This window comes from Geotrypetes seraphini, chromosome 8, assembly GCF_902459505.1.
Source record: "Geotrypetes seraphini chromosome 8, aGeoSer1.1, whole genome shotgun sequence".
Classification (NCBI taxonomy): domain Eukaryota; kingdom Metazoa; phylum Chordata; class Amphibia; order Gymnophiona; family Dermophiidae; genus Geotrypetes; species Geotrypetes seraphini.
The window spans coordinates 70,060,666-70,085,621 of record NC_047091.1 but is presented as its reverse complement, the minus strand read 5'-3'; the positions used below and the strand labels follow the sequence as shown (position 1 = coordinate 70,085,621).

General features: G+C 42.5%; 1 protein-coding gene across 3 annotated transcripts in view; it reads right to left on the bottom strand.

Annotated features, from left to right (window-relative positions):
* ATG2A (autophagy related 2A) overlaps positions 1 to 24,956 on the bottom strand; it is a 207,209-nt gene that overhangs the window by 165,460 nt on the left and 16,793 nt on the right. For all 3 annotated transcript variants that reach the window (XM_033954151.1, XM_033954153.1, XM_033954152.1), the window contains exons 2-3: positions 5,986 to 6,148; positions 3,058 to 3,213 (exon numbers count right to left, since the gene is read on the bottom strand). In XM_033954151.1, the coding sequence (XP_033810042.1) occupies positions 3,058 to 3,213; positions 5,986 to 6,148 (319 nt within the window). The remainder of the gene's footprint in view (positions 1 to 3,057; positions 3,214 to 5,985; positions 6,149 to 24,956) is intronic.

The following is a 24,956-nucleotide window of genomic DNA, read 5'->3' as shown; positions in this document are numbered from 1 at the left end:
AAGAAAAGAAGTTGGAAATTTTTGGAGCACAAAATTCAGCTCTTTATAAAAGAAAATGGTAATATTAACTTTAAGCTGGAAGTTTTGGAAAATATAATGTGAAGACAGAATTTAAGATTGATTAATTTCCCCAAAATAGCTATTACCTCAGCATTAGATATGTTCAAACGATACCTTTCGGAGATTCTGAAAGTCCCACAAAACTCATTTCTGCCTATCTCAAAAATTTACTACATTTCCTCGGGAAAGAAGAGATCTCCAGAAGACCATCAGGAACCAGCAATAGACGTATTGGATTTGACAAACTTATTAGAAAAGTCTGACTCAGAACAGCTTATATTTGCCACATTGTTTGTTCAATTAGCTTTAGATTAAGACAGAGTGGTTGTTGAAGCTGTTTTTCAAATATAAAGATGCTTTGTATCTGAATCAAAAGATAAGAGTGTATCCAGATGTGTCCAGAGTAACACACACAAAAAAAGGAAACAATTTTTGCTTTTGAGACCCCAGGTTTTTAAATTAGGTGCAACTTTTGTGTTAAGATTCCCATGTAAATGTTTGGTTAATTTCAAGGGAGCCAGGTATATTTTCTTTGATTCCGCACAATTAACAAGATATACGAGGGTCATTTCATAAATAATGGGAGGGGATGATGCAATTGCAGTAAACCTTGTTTCACTTTCACTTCAGTGCTGAAGCAGCAGGACGTGTGCTTAAGAGCTCTGTAGTGTACATAGGGCTAGATTCACAAAGCAAACCGATCGTGTACCGATTGGCTTGCGACCCCTTTACGACCAAATTTCCCTCCGGCCTGATTCACTTACCTCTCCTGTGATCCGCTTCCAATCCGTGCATGCAAATGAGGGGAAACGCATGCAAAGTAGGCAGGGACGCGATTCACAACACAAAATTCTCAATCCAACTTGGCTGGCCGATCAACTGAAGAACTGCTGGGGAGCAGTCGAAAATTTCTTTCTGACTCTCCTGCTCTACTGAAGCCCTGCTCTCTGCCCCGAACGCCTCCCACTGCCCCAATCTGTCTGCCCCGATCTGCCTGCCTGACATGTCCTCTCTGCTCCCCCTGGCTCTGCCGCCTTCCCTATAATGCAAGCTTGCGGGTTTAAAGCATGCAGCCCCACTTTAAACCCACGGGCTCGCACTGCAGGGAAGGCAGCAAGAGCAGGGCTTGGAAGGGGAGAACAGGAAAGAGGAGGAGAGTGAACTCGAGGCGACTGCCGCCTCTTCCTGCTGCTGCTTCATTGTTGGTAGTTGCCTGCAGAATGCGGATGAGAGCCCTCGACGCTGTGGCTTGCAGAAGACAAAAGTGCAAGCAAGTTGAGCTCATGGGGAAAGGAGAGGATGGCTGAGGAGCAGCAACGTAAGGGGGAGGCAGATCTCCATTCAGCCCCAGGATTGCCACAATGGCTAGTTAAATGTGTAGGCAGGCTGTATGCCCAGACCTGCTGCATAAGTACCACAGGGAAAAGTTGGTACCGTTTGCTGAAGGAGGGACTGAAGACAGTTTAAGCAGGAGAGTCGGCACGAGTGAAAGGTTTTGTTTTTGTTTTTTAAAGTCGTTTCTAGATGCATGCGCAGACCATCTACAGATGGTCTGCGCATGCGTTGGGATCGCAGACCTGCGATCCATGCTGGCAGATAGGGGCGTTCCTCCGATCGCCTCCATCTGCATATTATTCTTTACTGAATTCGTCGGACCTGCCCGGATTGGGCAGGTTAGTGAATATGGCCCATAGTGTGGTTGTGACAAGTGTGGGGAATGGAGGCTGCAGGTATCTCGGGTACTGTGTCTGTTGACGATCAGAGGTGGTACATTAAGACTGAAACTCTACATGGCAAAAACCCAACAGAAATCCACAGTGTGTTACATGAAGTTTGTGGCGCGTTAACAGTGGACTGCAGCACAGTTTCTCGGTGGGCAACTCGCTTTTGGAGTGGTCGTGTGAGTATAGATGATGATGATGCAAGACCAGGAAGGCCGAAATCAATAACCGATGAATGATGTGTAAAACTCGTGGCTGATGCTCTTGAACAAGATCATCATGCGACATGCGAGGAACTTTCTGAAACCACAGGGATTCCACCAACATCAGTATACCGCAGAAAAATGCACAAAACCCGACCTCAGTTGCTCTTGGCTGGGCCACTCATTCTTCATGACAACACTCGCCCGCACATAGGGCATGTCATCATTGAAAAACTAGGCAAATACGGCTGGGAGGTGTTACCGCATGCTCCCTATAATACAGACATGAGTCCACCAGACTTCAACCTTTTTCCAAAGTTGAAACAACCTATGCGTGGACATCGTTTTGCATCTCTGGAAGAGCTTTCTTCCGCCGTTACCCGAGCCATTCAGCAACTGAATAAAAAACGGTGTCTTGGATAGAATAATGAAGCTTCCCGGACGTTGGGACTCGGTCGTTGCAAAGCAGGAAGACTATAATGAAGGATTGTAAAGAAATCGGTTTTAACGGAGATTTCGGCAGCTGGAACCCAAGCACAGTACCGGGTAGAGCTTTGGATTCTTGCCCAGAAATAGCTAAGAAGAAAAAATTAAAAAATTTAAATTGAATCAGGTTGGGCAGACTGGATGGACCATTCGGGTCTTTATCTGCCGTCATCTACTATGTTACTATGTAAATCCTTGAAAAAAAACAAACAAACATGTAAATAAATAAAATAATGTGCATTATTTATGAAATGACCATCATATTTTAGAAAAAGAGATGAGGTCTGCAAGTACCCCTGTCAATATTCAGGAATAATAGCTCTAAGTTAGTAGGTTGGGATCATTCAGGACATCCATCTTGTTTTCCTTAGTTAAATGTTGGAGTAAAATAATCTTTGATTTTTTTTAACTCCTTCTCCAGTAATTATGGACTAATTAACAGTTGAAACAATGTTACTTTGCCTTTTTTATAATTATTTCCTATATAATTTGTTTTACGATGGATACTGTTTTATTTCAAATATGATTGTATTATCATAAAAACGGAAAATCAATAAAGATTAAATTACAAAAGAAAACAGGCTCACCAGTCTCTATGGTCTGTGCAAACATTTCCAGCCCTTCCAGTGGTTGTGGGGGCTCTTCCTCAGGCCCTTCTGACTGCTCCTTCAGGCACTCCTGTGCTAGCTGCATGCTGGTGGTCATGCACGAAGACCAGCTCTGGGACTCTGTACCTTGGACATCTGTCAAAATAACCATAAAATAAAGAGCTAAAGGAGCAGCATGCGAAAAGAAGGAGTGAAGTGTAGCATTTCAACCACAAATCCAGCAGACATGAAGGTGGCCATCTTGACTAATGTGTGAGGACACTGCAGATAGAAACAGCAGTGACTTGTTATTCTTACTTGTACAGCTGCTTTGGAGATGCAATGCATGCTGTTATATTATTTCAGTGGGCTTATGAGAAATGCGAACTCCCAAAATATGTCCGATACACTTATGAAGTTTAAAAGTAAAAATGCTTTAGTTTTATATTAAATAAAATAGAGTTTCTAAGTGTACATGTTTAATATTGTGTCTTGCAAACAGAAGAGGCTAAACATTTACATTTGCAATAGCAGATGAAGGGACAGGCTGTCTATTACCACTGAGTGGTATATTTCTACACTCCCTATTTTTCCCAAGCACAAATATGGCCCTGGCAAACCTAAGGAGAGTCAAGTCTTGCCATAGCACTCCTTTTGAAGAGGAAAATTAAAGTGTGGCACCATGGGAGCTCAAGAGCTGTGGCACCCAAAAGCATAGTTACTTACCAAGTGTTATCTGGAGACAACAGGTAGATATTGTCACATATGGGGGTGACGTCATCCACGGAGCCCGGTACAGACAGTACAAAAGTGCACTATCACTTTAAGCTTTAGAAGCTTTAAGACTGCCCGCACCGTGCATGCGCTAGTGCCTTCCCACCCAACGCTGGCTTGCGAGGTCATCGTTCTATGCTCTAGTGAAGAAGCCAATCAGGTGATGTGGGTATGGTGTGAGCTGCCAGCTGTCTCCAAATAACACCTGTTACAGTATGTAGGCAGCATATTCTCACATGTGGGACTCCCTAGCATACAAAATGGGATGGAGGGAGTGTTGGCCTCTAAGAAAATGGAAATGCATGTTGCCTCACAAGAAAAAGAGATATACTGTCTGAGACGAGTAGGCGGAGGTAAGGGAAGGAAAATAAATATAGAGTAAGCATAAGAATGCTGTCCTCAATAACAGGAAAAAGGGAAGAACCCCAGAAAGACTATAGTATGGAGGTTGTAAAATAAAAGATGACCTCATAGCAGCAGGGGAATCCTAGCATAGGCATGGGAGATGCCAGAAAGATTCAAGAAGGAAAGAATAAAGGGGTATTGGTAAAAACACATACATGGACAACAGTTCAAAAAGAACAGGTGAAATCATTCATGTCTCAGAAAGACACAGAGGGGTGGTGAAAGGGAATTATGCCAAGAAAATTAAAGCACTTGCGAGAACTGAAGGCATCCATTCAGCGAGTGGTGCGGGACCAGGCAAGCACATGAATAGCTTGCGCCTGCCTTAGGTGCGCCGCTCTGCCGCTAGACATCAGCACAGGAGACGGCCGCCGGGATTAAACGCTGCCGGAAGACATCAGCACGGGAGGCAGCCGCCGGGATTAAAAAAAGGTATGGGGGAGCCCTGCCACTGGGATTAAAAAAAGATAAGGGAGACCTGTCTGCGCCTTGTACAGGCCTGCCACTAGAACTGCTCTGTGCCCTGTCTCAGCCCACCAATAGACCAACAGAGGGGGGACAGGGTACACTATTTGGTTCAGAATTTTTTTTCTTGGCTTTTCCTCTATAGCTAGGTGCATCTTATGGTCAGGTGCGTCTTGTAGAGTGAAAAATATGGTACATCTTCACTCAGCGGAAATTGAAAAACTGATGACCTTGCGAGTCGGCATTAGGCAGGAAGGCACTCACACATGTGCGGGGAGTCTTAAAGTTTCTAAAGCTTAAAGTGACAGTACACTTTTGCACTGTAGGTACTGGCTCCATGGATGACGTCACCCCCACATGTGAGAATATGCTGCCTGCTTGTCCTAGGATAAACATTTATATCACAGAAAGGGTTACAGTATAAGCATGCTGCAAAGGCTGGGAAGGCAAGAAAAACAAAGCAAGGAGAACATGAACTTGGTTAGGAATGGGAGGCAAGAAGTCAAAGAAGGAAAGAACAGAAGATGAAGTTGGGGAAAACGCTGAGGCTGCTGCAAATGTTTTTTTAGGTATTATCTAGTTATACCCAAATAAGCATTTTTTTGTTTCAATCCTTCTAGGGTTTATAATGAAGACATTTTGTATGCTATCAATAAGACGATTGACAAAGTTCATTTTACTTGATATAACATATCCAAGTGGCTTACAGTAAGAAAAAAATAAAATCAGAGGATGGAAACTGTTTAGGGGCACTGCCAAAGATTCAAGAACTGGGCACATTTCCTGTCATTTGTTATTCAGTGGCAGAGAGATGCAAATTGAGCAACAGGATTAGCCCCGCCCACTGAGATGGTTTCTTCCAAATCTTGGGTGCTTCCTCTTGCATGTCTTTGCATGGCATTAGACGCCCAAATTCATAGAACTGAAAAATTTCATTCCATATAGCAGGAGGCCCAAATTCTGGGCCTCAAGGGCTGCAGGCAGGTCTAGTTTGGGGATTACAGTATTTACTTGCATGTAGAAAATGACAGATACTGATTATGGTTTTATTTGCTCTTGTATGCCTGTGTATTATCCTATTTATGAACTGGCAATGCTTTCTTTATATGCTATTTTTATTGTACACTGCCTAGACTTGCTCATTAGATAAAGAGGTATTTTGAATAAAACAATTCTAGACTGTGGTTAATTTACATATTTTAGCTTTTCTAGATACCGGTCCCTCGGGAGTCTCTTAAGCAGGACTCTTGACCACTGTGTAGAAGGGCTCAGTGTTGTACTCACAGCCACGGTATTTGGGCCGGCAGGTGACCTGCAGACCGGAGATCTCCACAGCACAGTTCTCTGTGACCAGAGCGGACCAGGGAATAGTGACAGAGATGCTGCCAATGAAGCCATCCACAATTTCCAACGGTGCATTCACTGCATCCAGCTGTTCATTCACAGACTGCAGAACAAAGATAGAGAGACATAAGAACAAGGATCTCACTAGGAAAGGGTGATTATTGACTGGATAGTTAGTGATAGAATTCCGTCTTCTTCCAGACAAGCCCTAAAAACTTTACCCTGTCCAGACTAGAATACCTTGCCAAGGTATCAACGTATTTGAAGATTAGCACTATATCTTTATGTAATCGCTCTTGTGCAAGCAAAACTCTGTATATTGAAAATGTGAAACGGATGTCACTTCCACACCCCTTTCTATAGACTCACACTTGTCAAAAGTTTCTTCAATATTCACCAACCCTCAGAAGTGCCACCACGATACTCAAAACATTTCACTGTATCTGGTTTCACGCACTATATCTTCACTGGGTCCAACTTTTCTAACTGTCTTAGTTGAATTATTTTTAAAGTTATTTTTAAACATTTTGTACTTAGTTTTTAACTTTTTGCCTTCAGGTGGTCAGTTTGTAGGGACATCTATGGTATCAACGTAAACATCAATCAGTTGTCTCAAAAATCTTTCTCCTCCTCTCCCCTCCTTCATGTCTAGTAATGGCAAAGACAGGTTCTGCTGATCTCAAAAGGAATTCTCCTTCACCACTGCCCCCCCCCCCCCCCCCCCAACACAGACACACAAGCTTCACAGAGGGCAATGTTGGGTACAGGATAGAAACACACACACACAAGCTTCATAGAGGGGCGGAGAAGAATTAAAGTGGCTTCAGTTGCTGACTCCATTAAATGTTTGAGCTGACTCCTAGATCCAGTGAAAATGTGTCAAGGCTTGGTCTACCACATCTAATTTGAAGAGGAACCCTTCCTTTTGATTATTCAGAAATAGGAGGAAGGCTAGCTTATTTATGCAAACAATGGCCCAGAATTACTACACTCAACAAAACAGACTAAATGGGAGAGATAAAAAAAATACTCAAAAAAAATCAAAAACAAACACTCCCACAAAAATAATAATGTGCAATTACATTGAAGACTCCACACAAAGAGACTAATACCCTGTTAATTAAGCAGTATTTTACTCTTCCTAAAATCCATAAGACACTGAATGATCCCTCTGGATGCTCTATAGCAGGGGTCTCAAAGTCCCTCCTTGAGGGCCGCAATCCAGTCGGGTTTTCAGGATTTCCCCAATGAATATGTATGAGATCTATGTGCATGCACTGCTTTCAATGCGTAGTCGTTGGGGAACTCTTGAAAACCCGACTGGATTGCGGCCCTCAAGGAGGGACTTTGAGATCCCTGCTCTATAGTGTTGATCAGAGGTACACTGTAGACATTTTTCAGCGATCATGTTTACATGAATGACTTAATATACACAGATTGATTTTCACTCTGTTTATTAAGCCATGTGATGTGATTTACAGTGGCAAAGAAAAGAAGGTACCAAGCCTCGAACAACAGCAAAGCAATAACAAAAAGAGGCACTGGAGATGTCAGAACCAACTTGTGGTCACAATATCTTTAATTAACAGTTTATACCATAGAACAATGGTGAGTCCTAAAAAAACTAAAACAAAGGTTTTTTTTAGTACTAACCGTTGTTCTATGGTATAAACTGTTAAGACATTGTGACCACAAGTTGGTTCTCACATCTCCAGAGCCTCTTTTTGTTGTTTGCTGTGATATACAGTGGTGACATGAGCTAATAGCGTCATTTGCCCTTAAAAAGTTGTGCTAGAATTTTGCAAACGTTAGTTACTGAGATCGCCTCATTAAAAATAAATATTGATAGCGATATTTGGGTAACTTTATTCTTTATTTGTATTGTATATTAGGATATATTTTGATATTATTATATGCAGGAAAATGAAATTATTGAATGATATTTATGTTACCTGTATAGATAATAGTGGAATATCTTTTGTTCTTTCATTTGTATGACACTGTTTTTGATTAAAAATCAATAAAGAATTAAAAAAATATATATATACATATTTTCTAAGATGAGTTAGAAATTTAAATTCTATTTTAGTGATACTGTTCTATGCTTTGGATACAATATCACCTATTTCAGATTTTAAAGATTCTGTAGGGTCCACTGTCAACTGCTGATACATGCAAGACACTGAATAATAATAATAATAATAACAGTTTATATACCGCAATACCATGAAGTTCTATGCGGTTAAATTCATGGATTATGCGGTTAAATTCTATGGATCATTTATACTACATTGCAACAACATGAAGCCTCTTCTTGAGTTCTTGCAACTTTGATGCAATTAGCTCAGGAAGTGTTGTGTAAGAACCATTTCATGTTTGAAAGACATATTTTATCTATAGATACATGGTACGGCGATGGGAACAACAATGGCACCGAGTGTGACTAATTTATATGATTCCTAAATTGAAGATCAGTTTTTATACTCTTCTCAGTGGTGGAATCATGTTAAAGTGTGGCTCAGATTCAATGATAACATTTTCATGATCCGGTCTTCTTCACAAGAAAATCTAGTGGAATTTACGACTTGGTTGAACACTTTAGATACAAACTTAAAGTTTACTACAAACTGTCGTGCAAGGCAGATTTTTGAATGTTTTGGATTCCAAAGATGAAGATAATTTAAGTACAACTGTGTTCACCAAATCTACAGATCATAACAGTTATTTACATTATTCCAGTTGTCATCCTCAAAAATTGAAGGGTTCTCTTCCGATTAGTCAATTTCTGAGAATTCAGAGCAATTGATGAGTGAAGCAAGCAAAATTGGTGTGTAAATTCCAAAGTAGAGGGTGTACCCTTTGCCAGTCATCAAGAAAACTTCTTATAGGGCTTTGAATGCTAACAGGGATTTGCTATTGCATTCAACTACTGATAATAAACAAATGGACCAACATATTTGTGTATTGAGACATTTGACCCCTTTGGCCGAGATTGCGAGTATAATCCAACGCTACTGGCATATTTTGGAATTTCATACTATTTTGAGATCTGGCCCTTGTATTGTCTATGCTAGAGTACAGAATATTTGTGATCAAGTAGTCCACTCTGTGTTGAACAGCAGTGCAATTAGGTCACAGGGCATCACCATCTATGCGGACATTGTAAAGCATTCAGTACCTCATTGAATTTAACCCAGAAAATTCATCCTCATACCCCAAAAATACTTGTGAGCTGTCTTATGTGGCATATGTTATCATATGCCCATGGCATTCTTTTATGTGGGTCCTAAAAATAGATCAATGAGAGTTCGTTTATCTGAACACAGAAGTTGCTTTAAAACCAAATCTATAACAGCTCCTATGGTGCAACATTTTTTAGACGTTGACCACACTTTTGAACAGGTACAATGGTTCATATTACTGAACAAGTTATGGAATCTCCTGTTGGTGGCGACAGAGAATATAGATTAGCAGTGAGGGGGCAGTTTTGGATTTATTTGAATGCTGTGGGGCCTCAATGAAGCCACTGAATGGAATACTATAATTTGACTTTTTGGACTTTTAGCATTACTTGTGCTGGGTATATATTGCGAGTATAATTGGGACTCTGACTCTCTTGTTTTCGAGACTGTTTCTTCCCACAGTTTGGTACTTTGCTTGTCAAATAAAGTTTATTGCTTGTGATGTAATGACAAGCATGTTGGCATGCCAGCATGTTGGCATCTGATGATATCTAGCCTCCATATTTGTTCGTGTTAAGCCTTGAGAAGAAATAGCTGCATTAAGAATGCAAAGTGGAATTTTTCAATATAATTTTTTTTAAATGGGCAGAGTGAGGGACAGTTTTTTGGAGTGGTATCAGTGGAAACTGGACTCCAAGAACTCCAACGAAGATAGCGAGACAGGGTCCCTTGTTGGAGTGTGCTGGCTTTTCCACGTTTTGGATTTCCAGATAAGATTTTTACTTTTTTTGTTTTTGAGGTTGGTTGTACTCTGCTTTGTTTGGAATAAATTTGATTTGACTTCAATGTAGGCATTTTACAGCGATCATGTTTATATGAATGACTTATGCTGCACAGATTGATTGTCACTCTGTTTATTGAACACTATTAATATTTGAGGAGCAATATGACGTGATTTACAGTGACAAAACTGAGATATTAGCTCCACTTGCCTTTTAAAAAAATTGTGCTAGAATGCACACTTAGTCACGGAGATCTTCTCATAAAAAAATAAATATTAATTCTTTCGGTGTAATTAATACATATTCTTATTTTTGTTGAAGTGTTTTAGATTTTTTTTTTTTTTTTGACAGAATTACGACAAACAAATGGCAGATTTCATTGCAGAATAAACTTTGTTTGACCTCCTCCTCCACACATTATCAACACTTGTCTCCTGTCACAGATTCCAGCTGAGGAAATTCAAGTGTTGCTCACAGTGGGATCCATAAAGTATAGCTCAAATAAATAAAACCAAGAATTTTACTCCTGGTAATGTCTAATCCCCAAAAGTTTCCAAGTTTATTGAGAATATATTATTCTGCCCATCATACAAATACAGCAAGGTGGTTTACAGTCTAAATACATTTTTAAAAAAAGGAGGAGAAGGAGGAGGTCAAGACCAAACACGGTAAGGAGGTAGGGAGGTGAACTACAATATTATAGCATAGCAGAGAATGATACATGAATGAGCGAAAACCTTGCTCAGGCAATTAATCTTATGTGGGTGCAAAGAAAAGTCAAGATGAACTCTCTATGCACAATTCTATCACTATCACTTTTAAAGACAAAAATCATTAACCAGCCTCCCTAGATCTCAAGATGCATACACCCACATTTCCACTGATTCAAGCCATTACCCACATCTCAGGTTCACTTTTCAAAACCAGCTTTACCAATACAAGGTGCTTCCCTTTTAGTCTTTCATTATCTCCCTGGGATTTTTACCTGCTGTCTAGCTGTAGTAACTGCACATAAGAACATAAGAATAGCCTTACTGGGTCAGACCAATGGTCCATCAAGCCCTGTAAGCCCGTTCTCACGGTGGCCAATCCAGGTCACTAGTACCTGGCCAAAACCCAAGGAGAAGCAATATTCTATGCTACAAATACAGGGCAAGCAGTGGCTTCCCCCTTGTCTTTCTCAATAACAGACTATGGACTTTTCCTCCAGGAACTTGTCCAAACCTTTCTTAAACCCAGCTACGCTAACGGCTCTTACCACATCCTCTGGCAATGCATTCCAGAGCTTAACTATTCTCTGAGTGAAAAAAAAAAAAATCACTCCTATTGGTTTTAAGCGTATTTCCCTGTAACTTCATCGAGTGTCCCCTAGTCCCAACACCTGAAGAGGTACTGAGAGGATCTGATCTGCTGAGAAAATAAAAAATACATCCACTGGAACATTTTGTCTGGTGGTATTCAAACTTGGGAAAGGTAAACTTGGGTTTTGGTGGGTTATATTTTTGTAGTTCTCTTTTTAGCTCAGCAAAATCAGTCAGGTAGTAGTGTAGCCTTTAAAGTCTGTTTGAGAAGGAAGGAAGAGGACATTATCAGGAAGAGGACATTATCAAAAAGCAGAAGACATATCTTTGGGTAAATACACATTATTTTGCTCTGAGCTTTGATAGGTTTGGGAAGAAAAGCTCAATTGTAGGTTCCTTTTAGAGAATGACACGGTGGATGTTACCCATGGCTAGCCGCGGGTAACCCGCCAAAACGGTGAATAAAAAAAAAAAAAGGTCACCGCGAGATTGGGGACAAGGCCATTCACCGCCCTGTGGAGCGGTGATTGGTTAGCACGGGGCAGTGAACAAGTGTGAACGCGCGGTGAACGAGCGTTCGATCCGGCAGCCCACTCTCTCCCGCCGGCCATCCAGCCATGCATCTCCCTCCTTTTCACTTACCTTTTCTTGTTGAAACTGACAATTTCTATAAGGCTATGAGCTGTATTACAGCCGGAGCCTTGAAGCTGCGTCGCGTTGCCTGCTGGAAAAGTCTCCTCTGACACAACTTTCTGTTTCCGGTTGCATCGGAGGAGACTTTTCTAGCAGGCAACCCGACGCTACTTCAAGGCTCCGGCTGTAATACAGCTCATAGCCTTATAGAAATCATCAGTTTCAACAAGAAAAGGTAAGGGAAAAGGAGGGAGGGAAATGCATGGCTGGCCGGTGGGAGGGAGCTGCTGAACCGCGTGAAGGGTGCTGGGGGTGGGGGGATGGAGAGGAGAAGACGCTGAAGATGGGGACGGGGCGGTGAAAGGGACAACAGGGACGGTGATGGGGCGGTGAAGGAGACGGCAGAGACGGGTTCGGGGTGGTGAAGGGGACGGCGGGGACGGGGCGGTGAAGAGTATGGTGGTCCGGGGACGGGGCGGTGATGGGGACAGAATTTTTCCTTTCTAATACATTCCTAGTAGCTAGAGAATGACACGGTGGCGGTTTACCCGCGGCCACCGCATTTAGCCGCGGGTGACCCGCCGAAACGGGGAACGAAAACTAGCAGTTGCTGCGGCGACGGGGACAAGGCCATTCACCGCCCCGTGGGGCGGTGAATGGTCTTGTCCCCGCAGTGAGGCATGAAGGATCGCGCGGTCCCAGCAGCCCACACCCGCCTGCCCAATCGATCCTAGTGTTTAGCCAGTTCTCTCCCTTCTCACCTTAGTTTGTAGGTTTTCTTTTTCGGCGACCCGCATGCTATCAGAGAGCCGCGCACCCGCTGCTGCTCAGTTTCGATCTTCTGCTCTGACGCAACCGGAAACAGGAAGTTGCAGCAGAGCAGAAGATTGAACACTGAGCAGCCGCGTGTGCGCAGCTCTTTGGGAAAGCGTGCAAGTCGCCGAAAAAGAAAGCCTGCAAACTAAGGTGAGGAGAAGGGAGAGAGCTGGCTAAACACTAGGATCGATTGGGCAGGCGGGTGGGGGCTGCGAGGACCATGCGATCGCCCGTGTTCCCGGCTCAAACTGGAAGGAGGGAGTGAAAGGGAAAAGGATTCTGGGCCAAGGGGATGAAGACGGAAAGAAAAACCCACAGCAGGAAAGAAAGGGAAGGACAGGCAGGTGAGCCAGATGCTAGAAGCAGGGGGGGGGGGGGGAAGAAAGAGGGAAAAAAGCTAGATGTGGTTGAAAAGAAGAGACACACTGGTATGGAAGAGGAAGATAGGGGAAATCTGGACACAGGAAGGTAACAGAAAGAGGGGAAATTATGTGCATGGGGCATAGAGACAGAGACATAAAGGGGACATGCCATGGGGATGGTATATGGACACAGGGGGGGGCAATGACAGATACATAGGGGAGATATTAGAAATGGAGAAAATAGGAGCACAGAAGCTAGATGGTTTGTGGGGATGGGACAGGGACCGAGCTCGCAGGCTCCAGTGGCTTGCACAAATTACATTGTAACGTGCCATGAAAATAAGAGGGAGGAAGGTAGATAGATAGGCCACGTGAGAGGAGCTGAAGGGTGGTAGAACAGATGGTAAAGGAGGGAGGGAAGGGTGGTGATGGAAAGGAATAGGACAGACATTGAAGGAGGGTGGAGAGGAACAGACCCTGAAGGGAAATGTGGAAGACAGAGTGGGAAGAAGACAGATGCCAGACTATGGGGGAGCGGAGGGAAGAAGATGGGTGCTAGACCAATTGGAGGGGGGGGGTGAAGGGAGAGGCACAGTAACAGCAAGTGGAAGATGCAGAGAGAAGACACACAGTGGATGGAAGGAATTGAATGAGAAGATGTGGAAAGCAGAAACCAGACAACAAAGGTAGAAAAAAAAATTATATTTATTTATTTTTTGCTTTAGGATAAAATAGTATATTAGTTGTGTTGATAAAAATTTATAAACAAAACCCTGCCAGCTGAACATCTCTTTCTCTAGTTCAGCAGCAGGAACTTTGATTTATAAGAAAGGAATAAGCTAAATATTACAATACTAAGGCTTATATGGATGCAGCGGGGACGGTGACGGGGCGGTGAATGGGATGGCAGTGGCGGTGACGGGGCGGTGAAAGGGATGGCGGTGACGGTGACGTGAAGGGAACGGCGGTGACGGGGCGGTGCAGAGGATGGTGGGCCGGGGACGGGGCGGTGACGGGGACAGATTTTTTCCCCGTGTCATTCTCTACTAGTAGCTTAAAAAGGTTAATTAGCTCACTAACAAGATGCAGACAGTAGTCCAGCAGCAAGAGGGTTGCTATCCAGTCTTTTGCATTGAGTGTCACATGTATGACTTTCTCCCGGTTGGTGAGAAGTTATATGTGTGTGCTCCACAAAATGGGAATATTTGTATTCCCATAACTCAACAATTTGCTAATCACAGCTCCATAAATAGAAAAGAAGCTCAACGTGCTAAACTAAACTAATCCTTAAATTTATAGACCTCTTAAAAAAAAAAAAAATGAAGCTCGACTCGGTTAACAATCATAAGGTGAGCCAGTAATAATAAAACAACAGCAACAACAAAAACAAAATTAAATAAACCTAAATATACAAGTAAAAAAAGAAATTTAAACAGAGCGAGTTGCTAAGTGCTTAGAAAATAAAAAGGTTATTAGTGCTTTACAAAATAAATGGAGTTCAGGTCTCTTATAATGCCAAGCTTCCATTAATTTAAACATGTAAGAATTTATCAGTTTTCGGGCTCCTTTTACGAAGGTGCACTAGGGTTTTTAGCGCACACACAAAATTACCAGCAAAAATCTACCGCCTCCTTTCTGGCTAGCGCACTCGGGAATTTAACACGTGCTATTGCGTGCGTTAAGGCCCTAGCGCCCCTTTGTAAAAGGAGCCCTTAATCTTTGTGTATTTTGTGAGAGACAAGATCTTTGAGCGTTCCAGATTAACGGAACCAAAAGGAGTGAAAATATCAAACAAGAGTTTAAAAACAATACAAACACATTTCAATTGAATCCTGAAACAGACAGGAAGCCAGTGTAGTCTTTCCAGCAAAGGAGACACGTGGTCAAATTTCCGTTTCCCAAAAATCAGCTTGGCTACGGTGTTTTGTATCAGTTGTAATCTATGCAAGTTGCCCTTAGTCAATCTTAGGAAAATAGCGTTACAGTATTCCAACCGCGCTAATATAAGAACATAAGAACATAAGCAGTGCCTCCGCCGGGTCAGACCATAGGTCCATCCTGCCCAGCAGTCCGCTCCCGCGGCGGCCCAAACAGGTCACGACCTGTCTGAATCACCAGAAGGGGCTCCCTTGCCACCTTGGTTTCTCATTGAAGTCCTATCTTCCCATCAAAGTCCTAACCCTCCGGTCTTGCACATGCACGACCTGATTGGGTTTCTATACTTATTACCTGGTTAGCTTTCTATACTTGTGTTACATCCCAGCACCTCTCTCAGTATCCCACGATCCCTTTATCCCTCAGAAATCCGTCCAATCCCTGTTTGAATCCCTGTACCGTACTCTGCCTGATCACTTCCTCCGGTAGCGCATTCCAAGTGTCCACGACCCTTTGGGTGAAAAAAAACTTCCTTGCAGTTGTTTTGAACCTATCTCCCTTCAGTTTCTCCGAATGCCCCCTCGTACCTGTTGTCCCCTTCAGCCTGAAGAATCTGTCCCTATCCACCCTCTCTATGCCCCTCATGATCTTGAAGGTCTCTATCATATCTCCCCTGAGCCTCCTTTTTTCCAGAGAGAAGAGCCCCAGCCTTTCCAACCTCTCAGTGTATGGGCAGTGTTCCAGCCCTCTTACCAGTTTCGTTGCTCTCCTTTGGACTCTCTCAAGTACTGCCATGTCCTTCTTGAGGTACGGCGACCAATATTGAACGCAGTATTCCAGATGTGGATGCACCATCGCTCGATACAATGGCATGATGACTTCCCGCGTCCTGGTCGTTATGCCCCTCTTTATGATGCCCAGCATCCTGTTAGCTTTTTTCGAGGCTGCTGCGCACTGTGCAGATGGCTTCAGTGATGCATCCACCAGCACACCCAAGTCTCTCTCAAGACTGCTGTCTCCCAGAGACAGACTGTACATTAACTGTAAAGTGTTGATGATGAAAAAATGCCTTAACTCTCTTCAGCATACGCAAACTAAAAAAACACTTCTTGACCAGAGAATTTGTTTGATCTTTAAACGTAAGTGAAGAATCTAAGAGAATGCCAAAAACTTTAGAAGATTCAATCTGTAATTTAATTACTGAGGTTAGTGTTATCATAGGAGGGAGGTAAACAAGATTTGGCCTTATCCACAGAAGTTTAGTTTTCGCTTCATTCAATTTCATTTGTACCGATAGTGCCCAATTCAGAAACTTGGAAATACAATGATTTACATTGGAGACGAGGTTTGAAAGATTCGGGTCTGTTTCAAGCAAAATGAAAATGTCGTTAGCATAAGTAAAAAGTCTCCAGAGCGGATGGCTTAAAGTTCTTCAAAGTATTCATGTAGATATTAAAAAGGATTGGTGACAAAGGGGATCCCTGCGGGACCCCACAAGTAGATCTCCATGATGTTGATATTCCGCCATCCATATTTACTGTATAAGAATGTAGTACTAAAAATTTATTAAACCAATCCCAAACTACCTGATCAAGACCTATACAATGGTACCTTGGTTTGCGAGCATAATTCGTTCCAGAAGCATGCTCGTAATCCAAAGTACTCGTACAGTGGTGCCTCGCATAACGAACGCCTCGCACAGCGAACGCTGTGCACAACGAACTTCATGTCTTGCTTCCCACAACGAACTTCGTTTCACACAACGAAGTCGCCCGAGCTGCATCCTTCCGCGCAGGCACCGCGCTTAACTGCCCTCTCTCCGCCTGGCTCCCTGTGAAACAAGCACTGGCGCTACAGCCGACACCCCGCCGAGAAGAGAAAGTGATGTCGGCAGGGAAAGAAGCACGGTATCAAGCAGCTGTGGGTCCTGCACCGCCGATGCGGCTGCATCCACTGAGAGAGCCAGCGAAACTGAATGCACATCATTCGGGCGGGAAAATGCCAACTCAACCGGCGCCATTACTACATCTTCCCCCGAAGCGTCCACATACCCTGCAGCGCATAACCCCGATGGTGTTTGCCGCTTCCCACACCGGAAACAACTTTTAACCACCTCTGCTGCCATGTTACTGCACCGAAAAAGAGAAAAAACTAACACCACAGAACATGAAAACCACCGGGCCAACCAAAAATAAGCCAAGAAAAAAAAAATGAACAGTTAAGTCCCAGTTTTTGCCGCTGAGACTCTGCCCTCTCTCACTGTAAAATTAGACTCTACTTAGTCTGTCTTTAAATTTAAAAAATGTGTGTTGTTTTAAAAAACAATTATGTTTTTAGATGTATCTAAATAAAAATAATAACAAAAAATTTATCTTTTTTTATGTCATCTTAGCATATTTTATGCTACAGAACGAATTATTTTTTTTAACATGTATTGTTATGGGAAAACGCGTTTCACATAACGAACTTTTCGCATAACAAACTTGCTCCTGGAACCAATTAAGTTCATTGTGTGAGGCACCACTGTATATCAAAGCAACTTTCCCCATAGGCCATAATGGCAACGCAGACAATTCGTTCCAGAACCCATAAGGTGCCGAGGAAGTGGCGAGGGGTGGCCCAGGGGTCTGTACCTATCAGGTGCCGGGATAGGGTCTGTCCGCCAGCCGCTGAAGAACCCCGCAGTGCCGCTTCGGGGGATGCCTTGTCTGTCTGCCAGCCGCTAAAAAAAAACCCCGAGCCCACACAGCGTCGCTTCAGGGGGATTCCTCTTCCGTCCGCCAGCCAGCCTTCCCCTCCGGGTGCCTTCCGCATGTTGGAGAGCCTCTATCTGAGCCCACGCAGCCGAATGCCTCCCACCTGCACGTTCCGTATGATCACGCACGTCAAATCATCGACATTGTGCGTGATCATACGGAACATGCAGGTGAGAGGCAAAACACTCGCAAACCGCGGTTCCACTGTATCTGAAACTAGGTAGATCAGGATATCGTGGTGTGTACTACATCAAAGGCTGCGCAGAGATCAAATTGCAGCAGTATGGCATACTTATTGCACAGTTGCAGCTGCTGAACCCTTGAAAGTAGAGCGATCAAAAGAGTTTTGGTACTGAAATTGGAGCGAAAACTGTTTGAAATGGACATACGAGGGAAAATTTCTCTAAGAAAGATGAAAATTGGCTAGCAACAATGGATTCAACCATAATAGAAACTTTACAACCTCTTAAGTTTTTTTACTCTTAAAATCATATCTTCATCCAACACAGATCATTCAGTTCACTGGAGATCACATAGATAGCATCAAAGGGCACCCCTCAAAAACAATCCATTACTGAAACATAGATTTGATTTCTCCTTGGTCTGGTGGCGTAGCCACAGCAGTTTGGGCTCAGGCCCGCCCAAAATGTCATCTCCTTTAGTGTGGTTGGCAGGGATTCCAAAGCCTCGCTAGCCAAAGACCTCCTCACCACCAAAAGAATTTACATGTTGGGTGGCTGCCAGCACTGTTCCCAGCCACAGGCCACTCCCTCCCTTGTGCAAGCTCAGTTTTCATATTTACATGAAACTTAGCATATGCGCATGGAGGCCAGTGGCCGCCCAACATATATACTCTTTGGGAAGGAGGAGGTCTTCGTCTGATGGAGCTCAGAGACCCCTGCCAGCACAAGAATGCTGTTTACCTTGGGGGAGGTACCAGAGAGAAGCAGAAATTAAGTTTGGGGGAGGAGGGCAGAGATTAAATTTTTGACCCACCCACTTTGCTCTCAGGCCCACCCTAAATCAGTTGCTTAGCTACACTGCTTTGGTCACATGAACCAGAAATCTATTCAGGTCACATGGCTGCAGCGGCTTCTTCAGTGGCTTCTCAGAGTTTGGTGAAACCAGAGGCAATAACCATTATCCACAAAACTTACTGTGGATCACTAGATCCATCTTGCTGTTCAGTGCAGTAGAATAACAACAGGTGCCTCTGTTAGGGGAAGAGGAGTTCACTTGTATATGTTCAAATGCAAGGTATTTAATCAAAAAGGGATCAGTCTCTACACATAAATCTCCTTGAGCTTCAGGGTAACCCAACTATCCTAAATCAGGACAGACAGACAAATAGCAATCTTATGTTTATTCACTCCACTTTTGATGAATCGCCTTTTTTAATATGTAAATCAAGAGCTGTACAATAAAAAAACAATGACTTAGCAGGAAAAGGACTCCGTTATTTGTGGGACAGAGAAACAATCGCACAAGGAAACATGCACGTCCATCTAAAACAGGGGTGTCAAAGTCCCTCCTCGAGGGCCACAATCCAGTCGGGTTTTCAGGATTTCCCCAATGAATATGCATGAGATCTATTTGCATGCCCTGCTTTCATTGTATGCTAATAAATTTCATGCATATTAGGTCCACTTCAGGCGACCATTATTTTCCTTAATAAGTGAGGGAATAAATTAATCTTTGATTTTTATGGAACTCCTCCTCCATATTATTGTGGACTAACAAACAGTTGAAACTTGACTAATTTACTTTATTATTATATTTCTTTTCTGATTTGATATTAAGTTGATATAAGTTGAATACTGTTGATTTCATATTGTCATAAAAAATTGAAACTTAATAAACGATTTAGAGCTCCTTTTATCAAGCCGCGCTAGCAGTTTAACGCTCATAATAGCGGGTGTTAAACCGCCGGCTGCGCTAGCCACTAATGCCTGCTTTGAGCAGGCGGTACTTTTTTGGCCCGCGAGGGGGTTAGCCGTGAGTAAAAGTCGCACGCGCTAACCCCGCTAGCGTGGCTTAATAAAAGGAGCCTTTAAAGTGAAAAAAAATCTCATACATATTCATTGGGGAAATCCTGAAAACCCGACTGGATTGCGGCCCTTGAGGAGGGACTTTGACACCCCTGATCTAAAACAAGAGCAAGAACATAAGAACATAAGCATAAGAACATCTATTAGGCTGTTACTTCTCCTCAAAACACCATACCACCCCAGGATCCTGTGGTTTATGTTTATTTTTATTAAAATTTGATATAGCCTGCCAAATCTTACAACAGTTCTCAGTGGTTTCACATAACAATAAAATTCAATAAAAATGAGAGAAAGGAATGCCATTAAAAAAATAGGACAGTCCTAAAAGAAGATACAATCATACAAAAAAAACATGTAAACAAGTATACCCTGGTCTCAATAATCATCAAATGCCAGAGCAAACAACTGGGTTTTTAAATCAGATCATAAACCTAGTCAATGATGATTCTGCACATAAACTAAGAGAGGTTATTCCACAAAAAAGGGGACTTCTCCCTGTTGATTCATGATAGGCCCGAGACAAGGCTGGGAGAATTAACCAGTGGTTGTTATAAGAATGGAGGAGTTGGGCAGGAACATACAGAATCGTTAACCACACAAAGTGCTTTAAAATCAGCATAAGAATCTTATAATCAATTCTAAATTTAAATTGGAAGCCATTGCAATTTGAAAAGCAGTGGAGAAATGTGATCTCTCCTTTTAGCTTGGCATAAAATTTGAGCTGCTGTTGTTTGTACTAGTTGTAATCGATTAAATTCCAAGCACGCAATGCCTCCGTAGACTGAATGATAATAATCTAAGTGGGAACCTATGAGAGCGTGATACAGGGTATGTATGCTGTACCTTCTCATCTAAATAACTACAAATAGATTGTGGTTTGTGAGGTGCAAAAAATCTGGATTTAAGGACTGAAGATATCTGAACAGAAAAAGATAAGTTTTTAATCCAATATAACATCTAGATATATCAATTTGTCTACTGGCTGAAAAGGGGACCTAAAGACCACAGGAGTGACCGCTGGAAGCAGAGGTGGTTCAGGATCCCTCAAACTTTGCTAAGCAGGTCTGAGGATTTGTCACTTCTCTTTATTCATGAGCAGTTACCTCTGTGCTATGTATCTATCTACCAGACATGCACAATCAACTTGTCACCACTTTATGCAGAAGGTTACTCTCGTAAGTGGTCACTCAAGGATTAAGTGGCATCACAACTCATAAGAACATAAGAATTGCCGCTGCTGGGTCAGACCAGTGGTCCATCATGCCCATCAGTCCGCTCACGCGGCAGCCCTTAGGTAAAGGACCAGAGCCCTAACTGAGTCTAGCCTTACTTGCATACGTTCTGGTCTAGCAGGAACTTGTCTAACTTTGGCTTGAATCCCTGGAGGGCGTTTCCTCCTATAACAGCCTCTGGAAGAGCGTTCCAGTTTTCTACCACTCTCTGGGTGAAGAAGAACTTCCTTACGTTTGTACAGAATCTATCCCCTTTTAACTTTAGAGAGTGCCCTCTCGTACTTCCTACCTTGGAGAGGGTGAACAACTTGTCTTTATCTACTAAGTCTATTCCCTTCTTTATCTTGAATGTTTCGATCATGTCCCCTCTCAGTCTCCTCTTTTTGAGGGCAAAGAGGCCCAATTTCTCTAATCTCTCACTGTATGGCAACTCCTCCAGCCCTTTAACCATTTTAGTCACTCTTCTCTGGACCCTTTCGAGTAGTACCTTGTCCTTCTTCAAGTACGATGACCAGTGCTGGACGCAGTATTCCAGGTGGGGCCATACCATGGCCCAATAAAGCAGCATGATAACTTTCTCCGATCTGTTCGTGATCCCCTTCTTAATCATTCCCAGCATTCTGTTTACCCTTTTTGCTGCCGCAGCGCATTGTGTGGACGGCTTCATCGACTTGTCAACCAGTACTCCCAAGTCTCTTTCCTAGGGGGTCTCTCCGAGTACTGCACTGAACATCCTGTATTCGTGTATAAGATTTTTGCTACCGACCTTACACTTATCCACATTGAACCTCATTTGCCATGTCGCGGCTCATTTCTCTGTTTATATCACGTTGCAGGTCTTTGCAATACTTCTGCATCTTCACTACTCTGAATAACTTCGTATCGTCCGCAAATTTTATCACCTCATTCGTCGCACCAATTTCCAGGTTGTTTATAAATATGTTGAAGAGCAACCAGATAGAGAGGATCAGGAGAAAAGCCTTGCCAGAACAAGGGGGGGGGAGGGATGGATACCCAGAGAGAACAGAATATGGAGAAACATCTTTGCAAGATGAGTTGATTTAAAGACTCCCTGAAGTTGATATATTACAGGCTCTTCATGCAGCTGTCTGCCTGAGTTTACTGCTCATCTGCATACAAGGAGGTGGGGGGGGAATTTAAGCCCTCCAAGCATAACAGTTTCTGCTTTCATCCCCTTCACTTTGCAAATGGCTTCACATGGAGCACACACTGCATGTCAGTCATTTAGAAAACAGGTGGCGAAAAGAGAACTTCAGTAGTTAGAAAAGTAACCAGAGGTCTTCAAATTGGCAAAACAGAGAGTGGAAGATAGCCAAGACTTCCTGAAAAAGACAGATAGAGACTGTGTCCCATACACTCAAAACATGTGTGCCCTCTACCTGGGAGGGATTCATTCCTTCCAGGAAATACAACTTCAAAAGGACTGGTGTTCCCAAACCAGAGCCAATACATTAACTCTATGGCTGAAACAAGAGAGATTTGGATGTCTACGTTCCAGATATGGCTCTGCCATTAAGCCTAGCACTCATGCAAGGATGGGAACAAAGTTATCAGCCTTTTATTTTGGAACTCTATACTTATTGCCTTCCCTAACCCCAAACTGGAGAGCAGAAGATTCTCTTGTAAGCTAAAGAGTCCCATTTGGCACCACAAGAGAGTCAAACATAAAAGGATTCTGTCATTTGTTTGCGATATCATGGGACAGCCATGATAGAAGGCATGCAAAGACCCTGTAAAATCATTGAGACACTATGTAGGCAGCAATCAGACCATCTTGAGTGAATGAAGGCCATCTCTTCTTTTCTACACAACTCCTCTAGCAACAGGGTCACTTTCTGAACTGCTGTTCTATTCTCAAACAATGAACAGAGAAGCAAATAAAAATCCCACATTAGAAATCCAGACTAATGGCCCTTTTTACAAAGCTATGGTAACGAGAGCCCAACGTGGCAAATGTGATGAAGCTCATAGGAATTGAATGGGCTGAATTGCATTTGCCGTGCGGGAATCAATACCGCAGCTTTATAAAAGGGGCCCCAAGTGCCGATCCCTCAGAACTTCTCCCATCAGGATGCCTAGTATAAACCCTGATAAGATCTTGCTTTCCTTGAAAAAGCCCTGTGCAAACAAACAAACAAAAGATGTATATGTATATGTATATATATATATATATATATATATATGTGTGTGTGTGTGTGTGTGTCACTGCCATGGTGTTTGCCACTTCAAACTCCATGCCTCCGCGCCACAAGCTCCTTCTATTGCGCATGCGGGGTCACGGAGGTAGGAGTGCGCATGTGTGCTTTAGGGTTTTATTATTATTCATACACACATATAAAATTCACAAGCCCCTATTTTGCCATTTTCTCTTTTCCGAGTCAAAATTTGTATTTCATAATGTAACGGAAATTTGTTTGTAGAGTCAAAAAGCACCAAGAGCCTCACTGAATAGGATAATGGAGTTCTCTCTATTTCATGACCTGACAAGGGAAAAAGGAAAAAAGCTTTACTACGGTGGAAGTTTTTTTTGCCAAGTTCATCGGTGCACTTCCTTTTCAGAGTTTTAACAGGCCTATGTTTACCATCATTTTTATATTTGCGGTTTAAGTCAAACCTTAAAAACCCTAGACCCCTGAAGAAGGCGTGTTTACTGAAACACAGACCGTGTTGGGTCCTTAGGTTTGTTAGAAGGGTGGTAACATTTAACCCCATTGATATTTGATATACAGTAATAACCATAGCCTGCATCTTGTACATTTTGTCTGCAGCTCCTTTTGTTTTTTGTATGATCTGACAAGGACCATGTTTCCGCAAATATGCCTGAATCGGGGTCCATAGTTCTTCTTTTCTTCATTTCCCATGTAAGTGTCTGGTTGGATATCAAAGGAAGTAAGCAAGGCAAGCAAATGACATGCAAAGGAACAAGCTCTATATTAAGTATGACAACACTGGCAGTGCTTCAGCAAAAGCCTTCATCAGAAGTCCAATCAATAAATTCCCTTATAAAGTGACAAAACTGGAGATAAGAGCTATGGTTGAAAACGAAGTTACTTTGTTTGCTCTGTAAGGGAATTTATTGATCAGACTCCTGATGAAGGCTTTTGCCGAAAACACTGCCCGTGTTGTCATACCTAATAGCTTGTTCCTTTTCATCCCATTCGCTTGCCTCGTTAATGTCCTCTGACATCCAACCAGACATTTATAGGCATATTTGCCAAAACACGGTCTGTCGGGCCATGGAATAAAGAGAACTTCATTATCTTTTTAAATGTGGGAAAAAGATTTTATGATTTTTTTTTTTTTAATTCTTTATTGATTTTCTGAACTTCAAAAGTACTAATACACAGTTAATAAAAACACATTCAACTTACAAATATGCATAACCAATCATTTTCTCCCCACCCACCCCCCACCCAATGATTATTCAATAAAACACAGAAACATAGACTATCCCAATAATCTTACCCTATTCAGATAAAAAATATCCTAAAAAATATCCTCCCACCCCAGGTGGACATACTCAAAAGTCAAATTAGGAGAGAACTAGCCCCCCTACCCTTTCCTGGATGTGTTCGAAAATAAACAAAAGTGACTCAATCAAAGACCTACTATAATGAAGTAATAATATATGATGTCAATGGCCCCCAAACCAGCTTAAATAAATTACTATCAGCATTCATTTTTTCATATCTATAGGTGGAGCACAAATTTGCCCACCAGAAAGGAAAATTTAGGCAGTCGTAGTTCTTCCGTCTTTTCTTGTCATGATCCATAGGGAGTTTAACACTAATTTTCAATGAACCACAATTTATGTCAAAAATGATTATTCCATATAATGCCTCACGTTCTCTACGTTCATCCTCCTCAAATTTATTATCAATTCCCTCCTTGAAAATTATCGGC